This window comes from Camelus dromedarius, chromosome 2 (assembly GCF_036321535.1).
Source record: "Camelus dromedarius isolate mCamDro1 chromosome 2, mCamDro1.pat, whole genome shotgun sequence".
Taxonomy (NCBI): Eukaryota; Metazoa; Chordata; class Mammalia; order Artiodactyla; family Camelidae; genus Camelus; species Camelus dromedarius.
This window is the reverse complement of record NC_087437.1, coordinates 25825889-25849311: the sequence shown is the minus strand read 5'-3', so window position 1 is coordinate 25849311 and position 23423 is coordinate 25825889. Positions and strand designations below refer to the sequence as shown.

Below are 23423 nucleotides of genomic sequence, written 5' to 3'. Positions count from 1 at the left end.
TACTTGCCTCATCACAGAGCTAGTAATATACAAACCAGGATTAGAGTCCATGTTTATAAGTATTGTGCCGTGCTTTTCCGTTCTACATACAGAATAAATTTCTGTGAACTCTAATGCCTTAGGGAACTGTTTTCATTGGCTCAGCTAGTGAATAATGAGATCCTGCTTTGTGTCAGGGAATTTCACAGGCACTAGGAATCTGGCTATAAACAAGATAGACAAAGTAGCCACCATCATGGTGCTAATGGTCTCAAGCTTTAATGTGCATAAGAATTAGGTAAATGCAATTTCTGACCTCTGTCCTCAGACTTAGGAGTTCTTTGATGAGACATAGGAAGCTGCATTTTTATATAGACCATAGGTGATTTAGGTGCAGGTGGTTCAGCATCACATTTTTATAAACAAATACCATTAATGGAATGTTTTGGGTAAATTTTAGTGTCTAATGCAATGCAATTGCTGTGTGCAATACAGGTCTAGGGTAGAATGGGAGCTAGAATTCACTCTAAACTTGATGCACCAAACTGTGTGACTTAGAGCTGCAATCCACATAGGAGCACTTTTTTTCCTAATTGCACAAAGGGGCTTTTTGGACTGGAAGCAATCTGAACTAATTCAGTTTCTAATTTGCACTGGGTACTGTCTGAGCTAGAGGCAACCCTATGCTATTTCTGTGCATTCACAGATCTAAGATTTGTGGTTTTAGCTTGTCTGAAACTCAGAAAATTCATAATATAAAGAAATTTTACTAAGATACGAATTTTGAGTTATTCTGCTTAAAGCTATCCAGTTGAAGCATGTACCTGTTACCAGAGCTTTTTTTCCTCACCTGAGGGTAACCTTTCTGGTAATACTACAACCAGAGCCATGCTTAGGCATTCATGGCTTTCATGTTAATGCCACGAGGGTAGCGGTGGTCTGTCGTATTTTCTTGTCTCAGTTCTATGGATGAAGTTTTAAATCTTTGCTAGAGTTTTAGTTTACGATTGTTATAAAAAATATTCATTGGAACTACAGATTAAGTTACGTGTTAGCTAACCTGATGATAATCCTAGAAGCTGATTTTTGAAACAGATTCCCCAATTTTTTTTTCCTTTGGTTAAAATCTTAGTACTTGATAAGGAAGAGGTTGTTAATACCAAAAACAGTAATTTAATTAGTGTTATAAGGTTGATCAGAGATTAAACTCTTTAACAGTTACACTTTCAGAAAACAGAATGTTTTAGCAATTTCATAGTAAGTTGATCATTTTTCATTGAACATTTCAATCTTTGACATGTTGCTTCTAACTTAAAAAGAAAATCCAGGCCCTAGAAAGAAAATATTCAGTAAAAAAAAATGCTCGTGAAAATATTTTACCTCTTCATGGAATATTATATAAAAGTTAGGGTGTATTTTGATGTTCAATTATGAGTTTTTGATAAAGCTATTGCATTCTTTATCACTGTATGTGAGAATGGGAGCTATCAATTTTATATTATCATGAAATAAGTTGTTTTATACATCTAGTCATACTTGATATGTATTGCCAGCTCACCATAAGGTTCCTAGACTGAATACAGACAACAGAAAGGAACATTGTATCTCAGCTCTTGGTATAATGGTTTCAAAATATGTCCAATCGTAAAATAAAAAATACTCACAGAATATGACTGTTAGTTTTAGAAAATCATAACCGAAATAAGTCTTTTAAATCTAAGTTCTATACTGAAAAACAATCCCACAACCAAATTAGAGCAAGTTAATAGTAAAATCTGCTTTTCTCTTAACTCTCAAGGGAACTTTAAACAGAAGATAACTGCCTAAGTCATACTATACACTTGTTCCATCTACATATGCATTTATGATTTTGTTTCTATTTTCAGGTGGTACTTTGCTGTATAAATGTTCCTTTTCTTCAAAACATCCTGTCTTTAGCTTCAAGAATCACTCAATAGTTTAATTTAACTTTTAATGATCTCTACCCTGACAGTTCATGATAATATTTCAAAACCACTTGACTCCTATCTTTCTAGACCGAAGAGCTCTATATCCTTTTGCTTATTCTTCCCTTTTCATTGCTTCATTGTTTTATTCTTCACCTTAATACAGTCCCGATGATAATGCCTATGTTAATTAGTTAATGTTACTTTTTTAGTTCAATTTTGAAGTCATACTGATTTCAAATATAGATACTGAAAATTGTGTCAATGAAGTCTTAAATAATTTTGGGGACTTTTGATTACTTCTGAAATCTTGTGCTTTTACATAATGAATGGAGGAAAATGAAAGAAAAAGTACCAAAGACCATCAAAAAGGAGAAAACTTTTTCATAAATGGACCTGGTTACCAATCTTTTCTAATGTAAATTAAGTCACTTAAGAGGATGTGTAAATTTGTTTTTCTCTGTTAAACATACATAGTTTGACTTTAAAATGGGGGGGGGGCAGAAAGATATTATTTGATTAATCAACAACCATTTATATGGTGTGTTGTATCAGGCCCTGTATTAGATACTAGGAAGTGGTGGAGTGAAATGACAGTGGAGAGAGAATATCTGCCTGTCATAGTAATGATTGGAGGAGGCTGAGGGGATGTGTGGATTTTTTTCCCCAGAGCATTTATAATGTCAGTGTCTGAATTCATTCAGAAGGATTTCAGTCAATAAAAGGTGAATGAATAATACTGCAACAAAAGAATATGCACAGAACACTCACAGATCAGGGTGGTAATAATGCAGCTCGTGTTCTTATTAGGCCTGGAATCCAGCGGCTGAAGATCAGTGCTTTGACAGATGCCATAGACTTGGCCAGAAGCAAGAAGTTATCATCACAAAAGTGAGTTTTTAAGACATCTATTTTAAAATTAGGTTGATACGGTTTTTAAAATTATATAAATACTGCATTAATATATTATTGTAGAAGATTGAAATAGAATTATGCAGAGCAAAATATTAAGATCTGCTTTTTAGAAGGAAACCACCATCAATAGTTTAACATATGGCATTTAGAGTTTCTTTCTCTGTGTTTATATACATTCATACTTAACATCTGTGTGTAAATTTCAAAAATTTCTTTTCAGGTAAATGGGATCATACTTTATTATTTTGCAGACTTTTTTTTTTATCCCCCTTAACTGTATATGTTGGAGACTACCATATAAGAACATACAGATCAAACCTATTCTTTTTTTCTCCATCATGGTAAAATATACATAATACAATATTTACCATCTCAACTGGGTTTTCTTAAATTTTTTAATTTTACTTTTAAAAAATTTTATTTAAAATAGTTGATTTACACTGTTTTAGTTTCAGATGTACAGCAAAGTGATTCATATATATATATATATACACACGCACACATTCTTTTTCATGTTCTTTCCCATTATAGGTTATTATATTAAATATAGTTCCCTGTGCTATACAGTAGGTATCTGTTGTTTATTTTATATATAGTAGTATAGTAATATGTTAATCCCAAACTCCTGATTTATCCCCACCCTTCTCTAAGTTTCTTTTCTGTCTGTGAGTTTATCTCTGCTTTGTAAATAAGTTCATTTGTATCATTTATTTAGGTTCCACATATAACTAATATATATTTCTCTTTGACTTCACTTAATATGATAATCACTAGGTCCATCCAAATGGCATTTCATTCTTTTCTATGGCTGAATACTATTCCATTATACATGCATATATATACACATGTGTGTATATATGTATGTATACTCACACACACTCACACACACACACACACATATCTTTATCCATTCATCTATTATATTGATGGACGTTTAGGTTATTTCTATGTCCTGGTTATTATAAATAGTGCTGCTGTGAACATTGGGGTGTACGTATATTTTCAAATTGAATTTTCTCCAGATACATGCCCAGGAGTGGGATTGCTGGATCATATGGTAACTTTTTATTTTTTAAGGAACATCCATACTATTCTCCAAGTGGCTGTACCAGTTTACATTTCCACCAATGATGTAGGAGTGTTCCTTTTTCTCCTCACCCTCTCCGGCATTGATTATTTATAGACTTTTTAATAATGGCTGTTCTGAGTGGTGTGAGGTAATACCTCATTGTAGTTTTGATCTGTGTTTCTCTAATAATTAGCGATATTGAACATCTGTTCATGTACCTGTTGGCTATATGTATGTCTTCTTTGGAGAAATGACTATTTAGGTCTTTTGCCCATTTTTGGATTGGGTTGTTTGTTTTTTTGTTATTAAGCTATATGAGCTATTTGTATATTCTGGATATTAAGCTCTTATCAGTCTCATGATTTGCAAATACTTTCTCCCATTCCGTAGGTTGTCTTTTTGTTTTACTTATAGTTTCCTTTGCTGTGCAACAGCTTTTAAGTTTAATTAGGTCCATTTGTTTAGTTATGCTTTTATTTCTATTGCCTGGGTAGACTGCCCTAGGAGAACATTGCTAAGATTTTATGTCAGATGTTTTGCCTATCTTTTCTTCTAGGTGTATTAGTGTCTTGTTTTATATTTAAGTCTTTAAGCTATTTTGAGTATATTTTTCTGTATGGTGTGAGGGACTGTTATAACTTCATTGATTTACATGTGGCTGTCCAGTTTTCCCAACACCACTTGCTGAAGAAACTGTCTTTTCTCCATTGTATATTCTTGCCTCCTTTGTTGAAGATTAATTGATGGTAAGTCTGCATTTATTTCTGGGCTCTCTGTTCTGTTCTATTGATCCATACGGCTGTTTGTGCCAGTATCACACTGTTTTGATTACTGTAGCTCTGTAGTATTATCTGAAGTCTGGGAGGGTTATTCCTCCAGCTTCATTCTTTTCCTTCAGTATTACTTTGTCATGCCTGGGTCTTTTGTGATTCTATATAAATTTTAGGATTATTTGTTCTAGTTCTGTGGAAAATGTCCTGGGTAATTTGATAGGGATCACATTAAATCTATAGATTGCTTTGGGCAGTATGGCCATTTTAACAATATTAATTCTTCTAATTGTAGAGCATGAGATACCTTTCCATTTCTTTAAGTTATCTTTAATTTCCTTAATCAGTGTTTTGCAGTTCTCCATGTATAAGTCTTTCACCTTCTTGGTAAGATTTATTCCTAACTTTTTTTTTTTTTTTTTTGGATGCAATTTTTAAAAGGGATTGTTTCTTTACTTTTCTTTTCTGATATTTCATTGTTTAGTATAAAGAAACGCAACTGATTTCAGTATGTTAATCTTGTATCCTGCCACCTTGCCAGATTCCTTTATCAGCTCTAGTAGTTTTTGTGTGAAGCTTTTAGGGTTTTCTGTATATAGTATCATATCCACATATAGTGATAATTTTACTTCTTCTCTTCCACTTTGGAACCCTTTTATTTCTTTTCCTTGCCTGATTGCTGTGGTTAGGACTTGTAAAACTATGTTGAATAGAAGTGGTGAAAATGGCCTTCCTCGTCTTGTTCCAGATTTTAGTGGAAAGGCTTTCAGTTTTTCATCGTTGAGTATTATGCTGGCTGTGGGTTTGTTGTAAACAGCTTTTATTTTGTTTAGGTATGTCCCCTCTATACCCACTTTGGTAAGAGTTTTTATTATAAATAGGTGTTGAATTTTATCAAATGCTTTTTCTGCATATGTTGAGATGATCATGTGATTTTTGTCCTTTCTTTTGTTGATTTGGTGTATCACATTGATTGATTTGCATATGTTGAACCATCTTTGTGTCCCTGGGATGAGTCCAACTTGATTATGGTGTATGATCTTTTTTATGTGTTGTTCGATTCTGTTTGCTAATAAGGATTTTTACATCTATGTTCATCAGTGATAATGGCCTGCAATTTTATTTTTTGCTAGTGTCTTTCGTTTTGTTGTCAGGGTAATGGTGGCTTCGTAGAATGAAAGAGTTTGAGAAGGATCAGTGTGAGTTCTTCTTTGTATGTTTGGTAGAATTCCCCAGTGAAACCATCTGGTCCTGGCCTTTTGTTTGCAGTTAGGTTTTGTTTGCTGATTCTATTTCACATCTAGTGATTGGTCTGTTCAAGTGATCTGTTTCTTCTTGATTGAGTCTTGGTGGACTGTATGTTTCTAGAAATTTGTCCATTTCTTCTAGGTTGTCCAATTTGTTGCCGTACAGTTGTTCATAATATTCTTTTCTGGTTTTTTGTATTTCTGTGGTGTTGGTGTAATTTCTCCATTTTCCTTTCTTATTTTATCTGTTTCCTCTCTCTCAGCCTTGCGAGAGGTTTGTTGATTTTGTTTACTCTTTCAAAACAGCTCTTGATTTGATTGATTTGTTTCTATTTTTTAAAATCTGTTTTCTTCCTCCCTGATCTTTATTATTTCTTTTCTTCTGCTGACTTTTAAGTTTTATTTGTTCTTCTTTTTCTAACTCTTTTAGGTGGTAGGTTAGGTTGTTTATTTGAGATTGTTCTTGTTTTTTGAGGAAGGCTTGTATTGCTGTCAACTTACCTCTTAGGACTGCTTTTGCTGGATCCCATAGATCTTGTGTGGTTGTGTTTTCATTATCATTTGTCTCGGGTATTTTTTTATTTCTTCTTTGATTTCATCATTGACCCATTGGTTTTTTTAAGTAACATGTTGTTTAGGCTCCATGCAGTCGTTTTTTCCTCATTTTCCCCCTATGGTTGATTTCTAGTTTCATGCCATTGTGGTCAGAAAAGATGCTCAAAATAATTTCTATCCTCTTAAATTTGTTGAGGCTTCTTTTGTGTCTGAGTTGTGGTCTATCGGCTTATATTCTGTTTTGGGGGGATGTAATGTGCTAAAAATATCAATTAAGTCCAGCTGTTCTATTGTGTCATTTAGTATCTCCATTGCCTTATTGATTTTCTGTCTGGAAGATGTGTCCAATGATGTTAGTGGGGTGTTAAAGTCTCCTACTATTGTGTTCCCATCAGTTTCTCTCTTTATGTCTATTTATTTTATATATCTAGATGCTTCTACATTGGGTGCATATATGTTAATTACTATAATATCCTGTTTTATTGCTCCTTTCATCATTATATAGTGTCTTTCTTTATGGCCTTTGTTTTAAAGTCTGTTTTGTGTGATACGAGTATTGCTATCCTCGCTTTCTTGTCATTTCCATGAAATATCATTTTGTATCCTCTTACTTTCAGTCTATGTATGTCCTTTGCTCTAACATGGGTCTCTTGTAGGCAGCATATTGGAGGCTCTTGTTTTATTATCCAATCTGCCATTCTGTGTCTTTTGATTGGAGCACTTAGTCCATTGACATTTATGGTAATTGTTGATAGATGTGTGTTTATTGCCATTTTAATCTTTGTTTTCCAATTGATTTGGTATTTTTTCTTTGTTCCTTTCTTTCCTTTTTTCTTTTTATGTTTTTTTGCTTGTTTGTTTGTTTGTTTACTTTTTAAATTTAATTTTGGGGAGTGGTAATTAGGTTTTTTTTTTAATGGAGATAGTAGGGGGTTGAACCCAGGACCTCGTGCATGCTAAGCACACGCTCTACCACTGAGCTATACCCTCCCCCAGTAATTTTCTTTTGTATTAGCTTGGTTTATTTTTGATTTTTGTGACTCTGTTGTATTGCTTTTAATTTGTGGTTTCCCTGTTTTACAAGTATGTTAACTCATTAACTATATCCGTTTGCTTTAGACTGATAGTCATATAGGCTCAAACACATCCTAAGAAGAACGAAGAGAAAAATCTACATTTTCTTGCTCCCCTCTACCACATTTTATGTTTTGATGTCCTCTTTTATATCTTGTTTATTCTCTTGCAGCTCATTGTAGTTACTGCATTTCCAGTTATGATTTTCTTTTTTCTGTAGCTTCTCTGCTTATTTTCTATTTAGACAAGACTTCTCAGTATTTCTTTTGGGATAGGTTTAGCATTGCTGAGTTCTTTTAGTTTTTGCTTGTCTGTGAAATTCTTTATCTCTCCTTCTATTCTAAAGGATAGTCTTGGTGGGTAGAGTACCTTGGATTGCAGATTTTTCTCATTCAGGACTTTGAATATATCTTGCTTCTCCCTTCTGGCCAGCAGTGTTTGTGCAGATAAATCAGCTGAAAGCCTTATGGGGGTCCCCTTTTAACTAACTTTGTTTTTCTTTTGCTGCCTTTAGAATCTTTTAACTGCAGCCATCTTAATTATATGTCTTGGTGTAGTTCTGTTTGGGTTCATCTTGTTTGGGACCCTCTGTACTTCCTATACTTGGATATCTGTTTCCTTCTTTAGATTTGGGAAGTTTTTAGTCATGATTTCTTCAAATACGTTTTCGATCTCCCTGTCTCTTGCTTCTCCTTTTGGGACCCCTATTATGCATAGATTGACACACTTTATATTATCCCATAGGTCTCTTATATTGCTTTCATCGATTTTCATTTGATTTTCTGCTTGCTATTCTAATTGAGTGATTTCTGTTATCCTGTCTTCTAAATCATTTATTTGTTCTTCTGTATTATTTAGTCTGCTTTTGACTGCCTTTAGCTCAGCTTTTATCTCAGCAATTGAGTTTTCTGATTAATTGGATTCTCTTTATAGTTTCTATTTGGTTTCTTTAGTATTCTGCATTTCTGTTGGTAGTCTCTTATTTCCTTCAGTGCTTTCATCACCTTCTTGAAGTCATGATATAGTAGGCTCTCTTGGTCTATTTCATTGTTTATTCTTTCAGGGGACTTCTCTTGTTCTTTTAATTGGAAGTGATTCCTATACTTCTTCATTTTACTCATATTTCTTTGACTGTGAATTTAGGAGTAAGTTATCTACTGTGGTCTTGAAGGGCTGTTTCATTTATTTGTTTTTTAAGTGTGAGCATTCCTATGTAGACTGTGCATCTAATAATTTTGTCATGAGGGCTGTTTTGACTATGGATGGTTGCCATCTTTCCTCCATGTGTGCTGGCTGTTGTCACCTTGATTGAGGGCATGTTTGGTGGTGTGGTGACCAGAGCCTACCCTGTTTGTTAAGCCAGGTCCTCTTCGTTGCTCTGTGGTTGTCACAGCCCAGATAGGGACTGGTTTTGCTCCGCTGTTGTTGGAATCTGAGCTGTGCTGTGTGGTATGTGGGACTGGAGTGCTTCTGCTAGAAGAGGAGCCACTGAGTATTCCTCTGTAGGAGATGTCCACTGGGGAGTGCCTCTGTGGTGTTGTCTGACACTTGTTATGTGGGCTTACAAAGTACACTTTGTTGACACTGCCCTTGTCCCTGCCTCAGCCTTGGGAATATTGGCAACCCACTCGTGTTTGTCCAGGTTCTGCACCTGCAGAGCCGCCGGTGTAGATCTGCCAACATCAGGCACTAGGACCCACCGTAGTGCACCAGACCCCAGCCCTGAATCTGCATATGATACACAGGCCCACTGTTCACACCAAACCCTCCCCTGCGGTGTGCCAGAACTTGGCTTGTTCACCTTAGAGGCGCAGGTCCACAGAGGCAGATTTGCTCAGCGGAGCAAATCTGCCACCTCTGCCAGGGGCTAGAATCAAATTTCAGTCCTGCTTGTGAAGTTGCAGGACCCTTGGGTGTGGATTCAGGTTTTGGCCCTGCCTCCACCAGGAGTCACACAGCAGTGATTGTGCCCCTCCATAGCAAACCAAGAAGATGGCTAGAAGATGGCTGTGTCTGAATCCCGCCTCTCTCTTCAGGAGAATGTGCACCAACAGTGGTGCTGAGCAAACACCCTCTGAGCTGGTGGAGATGTCTGCTGTGGCTGGGCTGTGGTGTGCCCCTCTCCACTGTGCACACCAGCAGTGGTGCTTTTTATGGGGTGTTCTGTTCTGCACACACTCCCAGCCTCAGCCTGCACCACACTCCAGCCCCCCAAGGCTGCCTCAGTCAGCCCCAGTCCTCTCCCTGGGCTCGACCACTGAAGCCAGTTCTCCTGTAGCCTGGCCAGCCTGCTCCTGCCAACGCCATCTCAGGCTAGGGATCGCAGGGACCCTCTGTGCTGTTTTCTCTCAGTTCTGTCTGCTGAGCGCCTGCTGCTTTCTCCTCTGAGCCTTGGAAGCTCCCTCTTTGTCCCCACTGACCTCCTCGCTGAAGAGGTGGCTTCCCAGAGGGAGGGCACTTTTCCTCCTTTGCTGCTCCCTCCCCAGGGGACAGGTCCCGCACCGATTTCCTTTTGCTTTTTCCTCTATCAGTTTTGTGAGGACTTCCTTGTATTTCCAATGTAAGAGATACTCTGCCAAAGTTCAGTAGGTATTCTGTGTGAATTTTGCTGTATTCATGGAAGAGGGTAAGCTAGGCGTATCCTGCTGCTTCACCATCTTGGCCCAGCCCCCTGTACAGTGTTGAAGGGTAGTGACAGTAATCATTCTTGACTTACTCCTGTCTGTGTTTGGGATACTTGTATTGTTTTACATTAAGTATGTTGTTCTTGGTAAGTTTCTAGTAGATGCCCTTAATCAAGTGATATTTATTTCTTGATTAATTAAGATTTTTTAGTCAGGGTTTTTATCAGCAATAAATGTTGAGTTTTATGAAATGCTTCTTTAGCATCTATTTAGATGATCTTCTTTTTATCTTTAATTTTTAACCTTATGAATTATACCAGATGAAGCCTTATTCTTGGATATCTGTGAAAATCTCATTTGGCTTTTTAAATATAATGCTAAATTTACTTTGCTAATATTCCAGCTACACAATTGCCTATAAAGTTTGGTTTTTGAGTGCTGTTCTTATTTGATGATGAGCTTGTAATATGTAACTTATGTCCTTACAGCTATATTCTTTATACAGGAAAACTGTATTGAATGATAAGGGAAAGCGGTGCTCATCTCTAGTTACTATATCAGGTTCTAAATATTCTCACTGTGTACTGAGGGAAAAAGAAGAGCTAAACTGCTTCTGATAGATTATTATTGACAGTTTTTGAAAGCTGCAGAATACCGTAAAGCAGATTCCTTTATAAGCAGAGCATCATTTTCATCATGTCTCAGTTTTTTTTTACATTGAAGAGTTTAAGTATTGTGACCTAAAAAGTATTTAACCAATTTAACTTTTTTTTTTTTTTTAAAGTTCATTGTGAAGGACTCTGTTGAAGAAAATATGCTGAAAATACAAAACACAAAGAGAGAACTTGCAGCTGGAGCCTTTGGAACTAAAAAAACAAATGCTAGTGACATGAAACAAGCTAAAATTAATGAAATCAAAACTTTGATTGATTTATAATTTGTGGGATTTAGGTAAGGTCAGTGTGATCAGATATATTCAGAATTTTTGGAAATGAGAAAAATACAGTTTTAGAAATGAGATCTAGAGTATGTCTTACGTCTCCTAAAAGGGGCATATCGTTTTATATTAGTGAAGAGGTATTACTGATACATAGTCTGCTTCTATATATGAACCTATTTTTAATGATGTTTCAAATAGCAATAAGTTCTGTTACATACTGTGGCCTAAAACAATTTTTTGAGAAAAAAAGTTAGTTTGTTATTCAAGTTTTCATAGTTTCTATGCTGAGTATTTTCATATATCTTCCAAGTACTCAGCTTTTTCATATTTCAGATTAAGGTCAAACCTTTTATACTTTTGACCAAATAAAAGTTATTTTCTGTGTTGGACACATTTGGTTATTCATCAGAGCCTTCCATTTGTGATGCAGTGGATTCACAGTCCTTGTAGATAACTAATATGTGTACAGACTGTACAGGTAATTGATTTTATTGGACCACGAAAAACCGTATTTGCATTCCAGAACCTTAAATGAGAGACCAAAGTCCAGGTTATAGCAAGTTACTTGGGTTTGTGGGTTTTTTTGTTTTGTTCTTGGGGTTTTTGTGTGGATTTTTTTTTTTTTAACAGTTTCATTGAGCTAAAATTCATATAAGTGACTTGCAATTTTGTGTTCATAAAAAAATTAGGGACTGTGTTAGAGTGCTGTTTTCTCCATTTTAGCCAGGTGGTGTTCTTTGTTTAAATGTAACTCAGTGTGTTAGTGTGTAAATACAGTCTGTAGGGTTAGAAGGAACAGCTTCTCCCAATTTGATTTGAATATTTAAATTATGGAATTGCTGAAGAGGTATTTCTATATATAGATAATTTTTATTTATGTAGCTTTTAAGAAATAACTTTATAAATTTTTATAATTCAGAAGACTACTATATGTGAGAGTCATGATAATTGGGATGGAAGTTGGTCTGGATGACCTCCAAAATTGTTTCAACTCTTAAAGACATCTTAATCTCTGTATGGAAATTTTCTTTGCTATTGTGTTTAGAATCAGAATTTGATTTTGGAACTTCAGTAATTCATCCTTACACCTATCTATAGAACTAGTCATCTTGTTCCTACTTTTTGTTAATAATCAAACGCACAGTAGTTGCCACAGAATTCTGAATGACTATTTCAGTCACATTTAAAACAAGCTATAAATTTAGCAATCAAGTTAGGTAGTCAGTGGCTTTTCTCCTTAAGGGAAACTTTTAACTTGAAAGAAGAAATTAGTTACTTAATAGGAGAAGTGTCATGTTTGAAGATACAGATTTAACACCTTGTATTTTATACTTACAGTGTTAGAAGTGACTTCACTGAAAGATAAGAGGAGATTGGAGGCAGGGTTGTATTCTAGGACACACATCTTAAGATATGTGCTAAATCTATCAGCAGCTAAATCCTTCCCTCTCTGTGCCCTGTACCTTGCTCCAAGGGAACAGTGGATTAGGCAGCAAGAATCTTCCCAGTCCCTTTTCTCTCCGGCAGCAGGTGAGGCAGAGGGCTGAGGGAAGGGACCAACAGACCTTTCTGCAGAGATGAGAGTAGCGTAATAACTTGAAGTTGGTCCACTAGCATAAGGAGCAGTAGGGAAGTTCTTTACCTTGTAGGACTAGCATTACACAAAAAATCAGGTTGATCAGAATCTCACAAAGTATAGTATGTGGGTTCTCTATATATAAATACTGCAGTGAGATTAAGTGTAAAAAGAGTTTGCAGCAAAAAACACCATCTACTTTTGTTTACAAAGGCAAAACCTTGCAAACTCACTGTAAGGGTGAAGACTTTGCTGCTTCCTTACCCAGACATTTATAGACTTGTGTTTTGAAACACATTCATAATGATAAATTTGGCAAGTCATTTAAAACAATATCATTCTGTTTTTGTACAGTTCTATTAAACGGTTTTAAATAAAAAACAACAAATTCATCCTAGGAAAATATGTAAACCACTGGAATGAAAAGTTCACGTTTATGCTGTTAACTCTGTTTCATTATGTAGAGTAATAACTTTAGAAATATCTTTAAAGCATTGTATCCCCACTTGTGGTTCAAACTGCATTTTGTTTTAAATTTAAAATCAATAAAAGTTTTAAAAATTATTAGCTTCCTTGGTGCCATAATTTTAATGAGTACTTTTTCTTTAAAGAACATTTAATCTTTATAAATCATACACTTCTGTTAAGATGTCTATATTATATAATTATTTAATTTTTATTGACAGTACATTAAAAAACAATGAGTGAGAATAAATGACTCATATTCCTGCCCTTTTAAAATTTTACTCAGTTTCAATTTAACTAGTTAACTTTCTTGTTTAGAAATCAGTGTATATATTTTTAAACTTTATGTTAAATATCTTGATCTTCTTAAACATTGGTTTCAATTACTTTTATGTCCCCGTCTGCCAGGAAAAAAAGAGTTGTGATGATAGCTATGTGTAGTGGTATACTAGGTAAACACTCTGTATTGTAGATTTTGCCTTAATTACAGCTCCAGGATTGGAAATAATCAGGAAAATAATCATCTTATATTTAATACTGCTGAGTACCAATAAAATTATATTCACACAGAGTATGTTTTCTCTTGGGGGATATCAAAGGCATTGGTGTATTTTTTCTTCATTTTATTTCTAGTGCTTGCCAAAGTTCTGTTCATTAGTATTTGGAAGGAAGAATCATTAAAAACAGGACAAATTTTATGTTCTTGTTTATTGAACAAGAATTCAAATGCTTAACCTTAAGTTTTCAACTATTTTAACTTTAAAATTCTTGCAAAAGATTTAACACAATAGCTTTCCTTCATTTAATTCACCAGTCTGTATGTAATGACTTTCCTTACAAGTTCTACATTCTGTAATTTGGTACCTCATTTGTGTGATACTTCTGAATAAAAAAAGCCAAAGATACTGATAGCTGTGAATGATGGTTGACATGCTTCCCTGCAGTAACGTCTACTTCAAAGGGGAAACTGTTGATTAGAAACTCAGTAAGCAGACGTAGTGTTTTTTTCTTCCATGTTAATATAGTCATATTTATTGTGTAGTAATAAGGGAGAACAGTCTTCTCGTTGAAGCCATAACAATTTACTGCTTTTGATGGGATAGATGAGATATTTTTCCCGGTCAGATCTTTTAGTGGTTAAAATGGGATTCAGAAAAATCTCTTTTCCAGCTCCCTACTCAACCTTCCTGATCAAGAATTTTCTGACAAATTTAAACCATTTCTACCTTTAAATATGAAAATTAATTTCTACATGAAAATAATACAACTGTAATAATGTATATAATTTAATGTACATGGAACAGGACACCTACATTAACCTCAATCAAGTTATAATAGCTAGGCTACATTGGGACTTCATTTAGGACAAATGTCAAAATGATTTCTTAGATTGGTAGATAAAACAAATTCTAGGGCATGTCTTTGCACATCTGAAACCCAGTTTAGACTATTCTAAGAGGGTATTTAATGTATCAGATGTAATATTACAAGTCATCAAAGAGACTATATACTGTTAAAACATGCTCTATTTGCTAAAGCAGCAATGGGACTAATGTTTTAGGAACATTTTCACTAAGTTTTGCCATCTTTTCAGCATTCTAGCTCATTAAAAAGGCAGATAAAATTAACTAGGATACAGCTTCCTGAATGTTTAAACCAATTTACCCTTTTTGTTAGGATAGGGAAGGGCTATTCCCTAATAGTACATTGTAGGTTTTTTACACAGATTTTTGCACTGGTATCATCAATATATTGATAAAGGTAAATATTTCGTGATAAATTGTTTAGTGAAGGACACTTAATATGCTTCTTGCAGATACAGGGAAAAGCAAGAATTAAGGTAAACATTCACGATATGCGTGAATCATAGACCTTGATCAAGCATGGAGCTCATCTCCAAAGGCATGTTTCTGACCTTTGTGTGGTTAAATTTGTCTTATAGTCAAAGGCTATTATATATCCATCACTGTTTACAAGGGGATTAAAAAAAAAAAAGGCTATATTGATCACCTCCACAAATGTATGTTCTTGTGTCTGAGTAGCTGTTGTCTATTTACACATCTTACTAAATGACCCTTGGTATTTTAGGCTCCCTGGAAAACATTTTGCAATATAATTATGCAGTTCTGCATGGCAAAGTTAATACTTCACCTTAATAAAGGTGTATCTTGGAAGATCAGGGAAGGAAATCTGAGTGACTTCCCAGCCTTTTTTATGCACATTATATGCTTTTTCCTATGCTAAATTTGTCACTTTCTTATTCCAAAAGTTAATAGCCTTCACTAAATAGTATTTAAAATAAATTATGTATGTCTTTTCACTTTAGAGCTTTTATCTCTTATGCTGTGTAAAAAATAGGGAAGAAAAGGGAGTAAGTAAACACAAAGAAGTTACCAGATGATACTTTTTCATTCTCCCTGCCACCCCCTCAGTTTGATGCTTTGATATCTTTTCTCAATTGTTTAAAAAAAAAAAAAGTCTTTGAATCTTGTGATCTCTTACAGTACAGATGGAGTGTTACAAAATAAGGCCCCAAATACCAGTGACACTAAAGAGGTAAACACTATAGAATTTTATCTGTAGATGTTATTTATGGTAATGTTTCCTGTGTCACTCAAGAAGCGGAGCCTGTCTCCTGGGAAGCTTTTACTAATCAGAAGTTGAGTCCCCTGCCATGTAACAACTGCTACACCTTTGCTAAAACATGACTCCTTGTTGTATTTAGTGTAAATACTTTTTTAATGTATCAAGTGGTTCTCAAATGTCATTTGGGCCAGTTACTGTCTGATAGTTACTTGGAGTAGAGATACTGTGGCCTCAACCAAGACCTAGTGAATCAGAATCTGCAGTGATGAGGTCCACAAAACTACTTACAATGAAGTCTCCAGTGTTTTCAGGAACAGCCAAGTTGGAGACTCAGTTGCTCAAGCCTCTAGTTCTCAAGTCCTCCTTTTTTCTCTCCACGGCCAATCCACCAGCTTCACTGCATTCACCCTGGTGAAAGGTATGTTGGATCATCACTGTCTCTCCCCAGGACCACTACAGCAAACAAACTTGCTTTTCCAGCAACTCTTGTCCTCATTTAAGCTATTTTCCACAAGCTGCGGAAGCAATGTTCTTAAAATACTAGTTACAAAGGTAAGACGATCAGACCCTCTGTAAGGACTGCAATGGATTGAAACGAACTATATTAAAATACATTAATTCATGATACTAGAACAGACCCCCACAAAACCACCTCTGGAGGATGCTAGGGAACCAATTCCTTATTTTATGTACTAACTAGTGAATGAAAGGAAATAATCAAGCATTTACCCTGCTTTTTTTTTTTTTAATAGAAACTTAACCTCGGGACAATCAAGTTATTGTTGAATGGAAGTATACGGAAGAGGTTCAGCTAATAACTGAGAGTATCACCATTTTGCAACCCCTAATAATTCAGCCATCGATCATCAATGGCAGTTCATATCATAAGAAGACAACCAGAGACTTGGAAGTACCCAACAACCCTATAAAGTACTGCCAAAAAAAAAAAAAAAAATCACACTTTAATTGGGTCAGTCCTCTAGATCAGTTTACAAGAAATAACAGAATACAAAGAAACATGTCAAATTGCAATCAGTAAAATGCAGACTGTGAGAGACTATACAGGACAAACCCGGTTGCTTCAGTAAGTAAATTGCAAGGAAACAAGAAAGGAGGGGAGGAAACAACTGAATCAGACATACCAACCAGTTGCACTGTGTGAGCCTTAACTTGGATCCTGGTAAGATCAAAGAGGAAAGAAAACACAAATAGAGGACATTTGGAATTAAATGTTTTTTGTGTGATAATTTTCTGGAGTCTTTATGTTTTAAAGATATATATGGCAATACTTCACATGAAATTTTTTATCTGGGGTTTGCTTCCAAATAGTTTGGTAAGGGAAGAGTCAGTGGGGATACAGATGAAACAACTGGTTGAAGCTGGGTTGATGGGGGTTCTTTATACTATGCTGCTTACTTTTGTGTCTATGTTAAGTATAAATTACATTAATAAAACTTCAGTTGATAGCTATTAAATTTAAAATTAAATCAAAGCCCATACCTTGGCCTACGAAGCCACTCTGTACCTCTCCATCTTGTCTTCGAAGCCTTTATGTCCACTAAGTTCTCACCTGCTTCAGGGCCTTTGCTCGCACAGTTCCCTCTGAAGAGAATGTTCCTCCTTCCCCTCACCTCCCGTTGGCCACCTCAGAGCTATGCCCTGAGTATGGAACTGTGTCTGTCTTGTACAGTCCTATGTTTCTAATGCCAGTCACATGTGTGATATGGTCAGTGTTATAATAAGTGCTTGTTGAATGAATTACTGAGTTGTCTGTCTTAAATGTGTATGGCAGCTGACACTGTCTTTGATGTGAAACTAAGATAACTGAATAAATGCTTTGATGTAATTCCTACAGTAAGCTCAAGTACTTCCCCTGAAACCAGACATATCTTTATGACCACTGAGACTGTGAAAGCAGCACAGGGTTGAAATGAACTTTGAAATTAGACACAGATAGACTGTCCAGAACTAAAGGCTCATTTGTATGACTTGCAAATTACATTGTAATGAATTTAATTTCTGTTTAGCTAGATTCTCTATGCACTGGATTCTCACTGGAGGAGTTTAGCTCATACCATTAATGCTGAGATCTCTGGACGAGGAGTATCTTGAGGGGTCTTTGCACCACAGCACCAGACACGTGAAGGCACTTCAGATCTTTGGTAGTGCTTCCTGTACTTGAAGATCATAACTCATTCTCCACCAGTCCAAATAACTGTAGCTTTTTTAATCTTCAGAAATCATTTATCATTTAATAGTTTATACAGTTTTAGGTGAATCCTCAGGTTCTTCCTGAGCTTTGCTGGTAGCCCAGGGTATACCCTATCCATTCTTGCCTCCAGATTTCCATACCCCTGGTATTCACTCACATGCTTATTGAATAGGGCAGACCTGTGTAACCAATAGGCTATCATGGAAATAAAGGAAGGTGACCGTGAAGGTTAGCCTGTAAAAGCCATTGCAGCTGCTGGATATTTAAACCTGAAGTTTCTTCTTGTCATGGTTTTCTCTCTCATTTTCTTCAAGAGAATGATTTCTGACTATTCACTTTAGTTTTAAAAGGTCATTTTAAGATCCTACCCTTCACTAGCTTGCCATCATTGCAACCTAGAATCATCTGTACCTTTAATAAATACGCTTTATTTACACTTCTATCATTTTAAGTCATGGATTAAAACACTAGAAGACATTGGGTCCAGTGCTGATTCTAATAGTCCTGAAAGATTATTGAGTATGTTTAGAGACTGACAATCAACCTATGATGACTTTAAGGTTACAATATTCTAAAATCTGCATACCCAGTTAGTACAGAGATGAAATGTGGGTGACACATTAGATAAGTTTGATCTCCCTTTCCTCCATCTAGCCGATCAGACCCATCACCATCACTGGAGAACACTAGATATAGATTATCTAGAAACCAATTTTTAAAGCATATATTCCAGTGTCAAGTTTTACACTGGTTTTCAAAACACAAATTCTACAAATTATGAAGTTTCCTAATACTTTTTCTTCGAGGGGAGTGGGGGTCCTTAATTTAATTAGACAACCAAGATATGTCAATATATCTTTATTTTTCATACAAGGTGACACTGCAGGTAACCATCAGAGAACACACTGCTGTTTTCAGATATACAGAACTGAACAAAAGCATTTCAGCATGCCGCCTGATTGTACGTAGAAAACTCGTGAACATCTCTGAACATTAGGACTAGGAATAAAATGGGATAGATAACACCATTTGTTGATATGTTCATGAATCACTCAGCAGTGTTGTTATAGGCTGTCTTTATCTGAAAGCATTATTGCAATCGCTCTGCAGCCTCTGGGCAATTGTAAAACGCAGGTCTAGTGAAGGGTACAAGCAAGCGAGACAGATGCCGCGTCCCATTCTGAAGGGAGACTGATTGGAGCCTGGCTTGGCACATTTTAAGAATTGATACAGCCATCTTAACAGCTTAAGATTGAGTTTCCCTTACCACAAATGTTGGCAATCAGCATAACTGAGAATTTCTGAAACATTAGTTGAATAAGCCTAAGGTTAAAAAGCAGAACACTGTTGTTCATGTAGCAGAACTGCCGCTTAACAACTTTTGCCCAGTTCTCACCAGTCCTGCAAAAACCCCTCATCTGATGAATTTTAGTGAAAGCTTCTAGCAACTGTAACAGACCTTTCTTAACCCAGCTCTAGATACTAAGTATCAGAAACAAGTGCTTGTGAAGTGGATGTGTCCACAGGAAAATGGCAGTGTTTCTACTGGAGGTAAGTGTCAAGTTTCCTCTTGATGTTGTCAAAGGAATCTGCTCCCATGTAATCAGCCTGGCCCTGTTCCCACCGCTCCTTCCGTTCTTCTGAGGATACAGAAGGCTGGGCGGCAGCCGGGACCTCCCCAAGGGACAGCTGTGACACGGCTCCTGAGACACTTTCCTAGAAAGGAGAGAATAACCAGAGACTCCTTTAGAGCTGAAAGTCAGACCGTTTTGAAGAATGTGATAAACTGAAGAAGGTGAGAAAAGCCAGGATGAAATATCATGCAAAACAGCAAAAACTGAAAAGTAGTACGTGAAACAAAATGAACAACAACAACAAAAAGACATCAAATTACAAGGATCATATGATTTTTTTTTCCTAACAAAATGAAGACTTCTTGACTCGGTGAAAACATTGGGAGAACAAATTAATTAGGTAGGGTTAATGTTTAAGTTCTGCATACCTTTCTACAGAAGCCACAAGAGAAAGCCAGTGTATAGACCAAGTCTGAAAGCTGCAAACAGTTCATTAGAAAGCGTAAGATGGATGGACAAGGGAACACAAGTCTCACGATAAACTCTTGATCTGTGTGGGCTCAGAAAGGTTGAGAACTTAAACAAAATGATGCCTCATAGGCTAAGCTTCAGAAAAAACCTAAGCAGAGAGCCACACCACACACACAGCTGTCACGCTGTAAAAGTGAAAGCTAAACGGTTGGAGACTGTACGCCAATCTTATCTGCCTGGTCAAGCTTATTACCAAGAAGTATCTATTCCTGTAGCTTCTGTTAATTCAATTTTCTTAGTTTCTAATTAGTTTTCATTTCCCATCTTCACCTTCCCTTGGTCCATAACCCTCAGTCCTTGGGTTGCAGGAGGAACAAAGCAAAAGTGCAGGAAATGGAGCAAACCTCCACTACGTTAAATGTGATTCTCGTTACACACAGGTAGGCAACTAACTTCAATTGTATCACAAAAGAACATCAGTTATCCTTCACCAAGCTCTCAGGTGTGATGATACTGGAAATCTTGGCAGAGAAAAAGTAAGGCAAATGAATACATTCAGGTATTGCTTGTAACAGAGAAAATGGTAGAACAAAATGTTTGATTATCTGTTTCTGTTGCTATGTAGGTGTGTAAGCATAAGTATATATGTATGTATTTAAATCTCCTGGAACTCCAAGGTATTTGGGTAGATCGCATGGGATTGTATTACAGCTGAGGCAACATGAATCCTTCCCTTGGGTTGGCTCTGCCTCTGCCTCCACTTGCAACAGGAGTCATAGGAGCCTCTTCCAGAGTCCTCTGCTCGCAATACTGTTCATAAGGGTAACGGTTCTCAGGCCTGGATGTGAGTCCCATTCTGCTACTGACTAGTCTGTTACATACGTAAGAGAAGTTACATAACTTCTTTAAACCTCAGTTAATTTTAATATATAAAAAGGTGTAACTGACCATAATATTTACTTGAAAGGGTGCTTACAAAGGTTAAATAAGAATAGATAACTTTTCTTAAGCATTTACTATGTCCCAGGCAATGTTTGAAGTACTGTGTAAGTATCATTTCATGATTCACATAAAGCAATTAGTGTTAAGCACACGAGTGTTAGTTATTTTTCCCTTTCTCCCTTTTATATTTTGGCAAAAGTGCTAATAAGTGAAGTGGCTAAATCTATACCATAGCAAAGAGAAGAATCTCTTATAACCTTATACTCTCTTATAAGTATAGCCAGGTAATTAACCGATCTGTTAGACTTGACTACAATTCGCCCATTCAGTTGTATTCTTTATATCATAATATGTAACATAAAAGTTAAATTCTTCCAATTCTTCCATAAGAACAAACCTCAGAGGAAGACTTTTAAAGTCAGAAAAGATGGTAAGTAGGTTGTAACTGTAAATGTTAATATGCCATCTTCCTCTTACAAAGAGATTTTTGAAGATCCTATACAACCATAGGAGTATAACATGGCAAATCAAAATAATCCTAGAAAAGTATTTGTTCTATGTTCATGTTACTGTAATTTTCACTGGAAACACATTCTTCTAAGCAGGTGGCAAAAATAAATAGGTATATTTAAATTTTTTCAGTTTCTAAAACATGAAATGGGACTTTTTTTTTTGTAAACCACTACTTCAGAAATCATCTTAAAATCTTTTCTTGGGACAATGGGTCATGAATTTTATAGTTATAATATGGATATATTATATATCTAATATGGATATATATATTTATATATACAAAAACTTCTAAAAAGCCTTTCTTACATTTTCAGGTCCAATGAAATCTGCTACAAAATCTACTTCTGCTTTTATCTTTGCTGGTAATATTTCTCCCCTCTAAGATGGACATTATTTTCTTTCCACAAAGTTTTAATTATATCTTTGTTCAAAATACCACTAAATACTCCACTTCTGCTAGTGCACCAAGTTTTTAAAAATACAGCATTAAATTACTTGAAAGAAAAAAACGGAACCTACCACATTCACATGTGAGTGGGTATCTTTGACGAGGCCAAACTGCTGAAGCAGAGGTAAAACGCTGGTAGTGAAGATGTCCCACCACAGGCTGAGGAACTCTGGGTGAGTCGTGTTGGGATCGTGGGACTCACTTTTGACACTTTTTGTTTTAGGATCGTAAGTATAATTCCACGGTTTAAATCGTCCTAGGAAATGCACAACTTTGGCATTTGCACCAAATCTGCCAAGTGAACACAAGTTGAAACGGTTAGTGGAGTCTGAGCACTGACACTGCACCTTTCTAGTGGCTGGAAAAGAAGCTGAGCTCACTGAAAACATTTTAGACATACTTCTAAAATTATTTAATTGTATGTTACATATACACAAAAATCCAAAAGCAGCAATGGATCAATGCAATAACCAAACACCGATCCACTGTGCACAGAAACAGGTACAACCACCAGAAAAACCGTTCACTATTACCTAGTAAAGTGGAAAGTCCTCACTCTCTACAACCCAGAAGGAAGCGCAGCTCCTAGGCACGTACCCCAAGGGAACTCTTACACATGTGCAACAGGAGACATAATCAAAATGTTCGCAGCAGCAGCACTGCTTGAAATAGTCATAAACTGGAAACAGCCAAAATGACCACAGGTTAGCTTGGGTTACCGATCAGCAAGCAAGCGTCCACTTCTTTTCTCAATCTCCACATGGGGAGTACACGTTCCTGCCTCACTGATACTGGTGTGTTCATATGATTTGTTTTTGCCAATGAAATGTGGGCAGAAGTGACAGTGTGCCCTGAAAAAGCACCTTCTTTCTGTTCACCCTCCCTGAGAAGCTGCAACTTCTGCCAGCAGAAGGATGTGCCCTGGGTAGCCTGCTGGTTCCAGAATGAGACGATGGCAACAGATGTGGATCAAACCCGTGGGCTGGCTCCAAACTCAGCTGAGATGAGCAGAGCTGTCTGGCCTATCCACCAACACATGAGCAAGAAATACATGCAGACTGCTGAATGTCACTGAGATTTGATGGTTAGTTATCCATCCTGTTCTTTTTTAAAGGGCAACTTCTGGTATATTCATACCATGGAACACAATATAGCAATGAAAATGAACTATAGCTACACACATCATGTCGTAAGTAGGTAATTTTTTAAAATATGCTGGAAAAAAGAAACATATACAAATACAAATTCAAATAGCAATACATACATATAAATCCACTTCCATAAGGACAAAACAAACAAAAGTACTATTTAAAGGGTAGAAAACTAATCAGTACCAATTTCATGATACTGGTTATCTTGGAAGGAGAGGGGAAGCTGTGACAGGAAAGGGACAAAAAGGGGCTTCTAGATACTGGTTGTGTTCCTTTTCTTAACTTGGGTGGTGGAGATTCAAAAACACTTTTTGTATACACTCATACATACTATATTTCACTATACACACACACACACACACACAT

General features: G+C 36.2%; 2 protein-coding genes across 7 annotated transcripts in view; one reads left to right on the top strand and one right to left on the bottom strand.

The window, feature by feature from the left end:
- HLTF (helicase like transcription factor) overlaps window positions 1-17592 on the top strand; it is a 59422-nt gene extending 41830 nt beyond the window's left edge. For 5 of the 6 annotated variants that reach the window (XM_064491870.1, XM_010980567.3, XM_031448955.2 and 2 more), the window contains 2 exons: window positions 2736-2816; window positions 10964-13259. In XM_064491870.1, the coding sequence (XP_064347940.1) occupies window positions 2736-2816; window positions 10964-11116 (234 nt within the window). In that variant the 3' untranslated portion in view covers window positions 11117-13259. Of the gene's footprint in view, window positions 1-2735; window positions 2817-10963; window positions 13260-16498 lie in introns of those variants that run through there. The other variant, XM_031448948.2, reaches the window with a different exon arrangement.
- Window positions 17593-18801: 1209 nt separating this feature from the next.
- GYG1 (glycogenin 1) overlaps window positions 18802-23423 on the bottom strand; it is a 31745-nt gene continuing 27123 nt past the window's right edge. The window contains exons 6-7 of the mRNA XM_031448985.2: window positions 21978-22197; window positions 18802-19674 (exon numbers count right to left, since the gene is read on the bottom strand). Of these exons, the coding sequence (XP_031304845.2) occupies window positions 19501-19674; window positions 21978-22197 (394 nt within the window). The 3' untranslated portion in view covers window positions 18802-19500. The remainder of the gene's footprint in view (window positions 19675-21977; window positions 22198-23423) is intronic.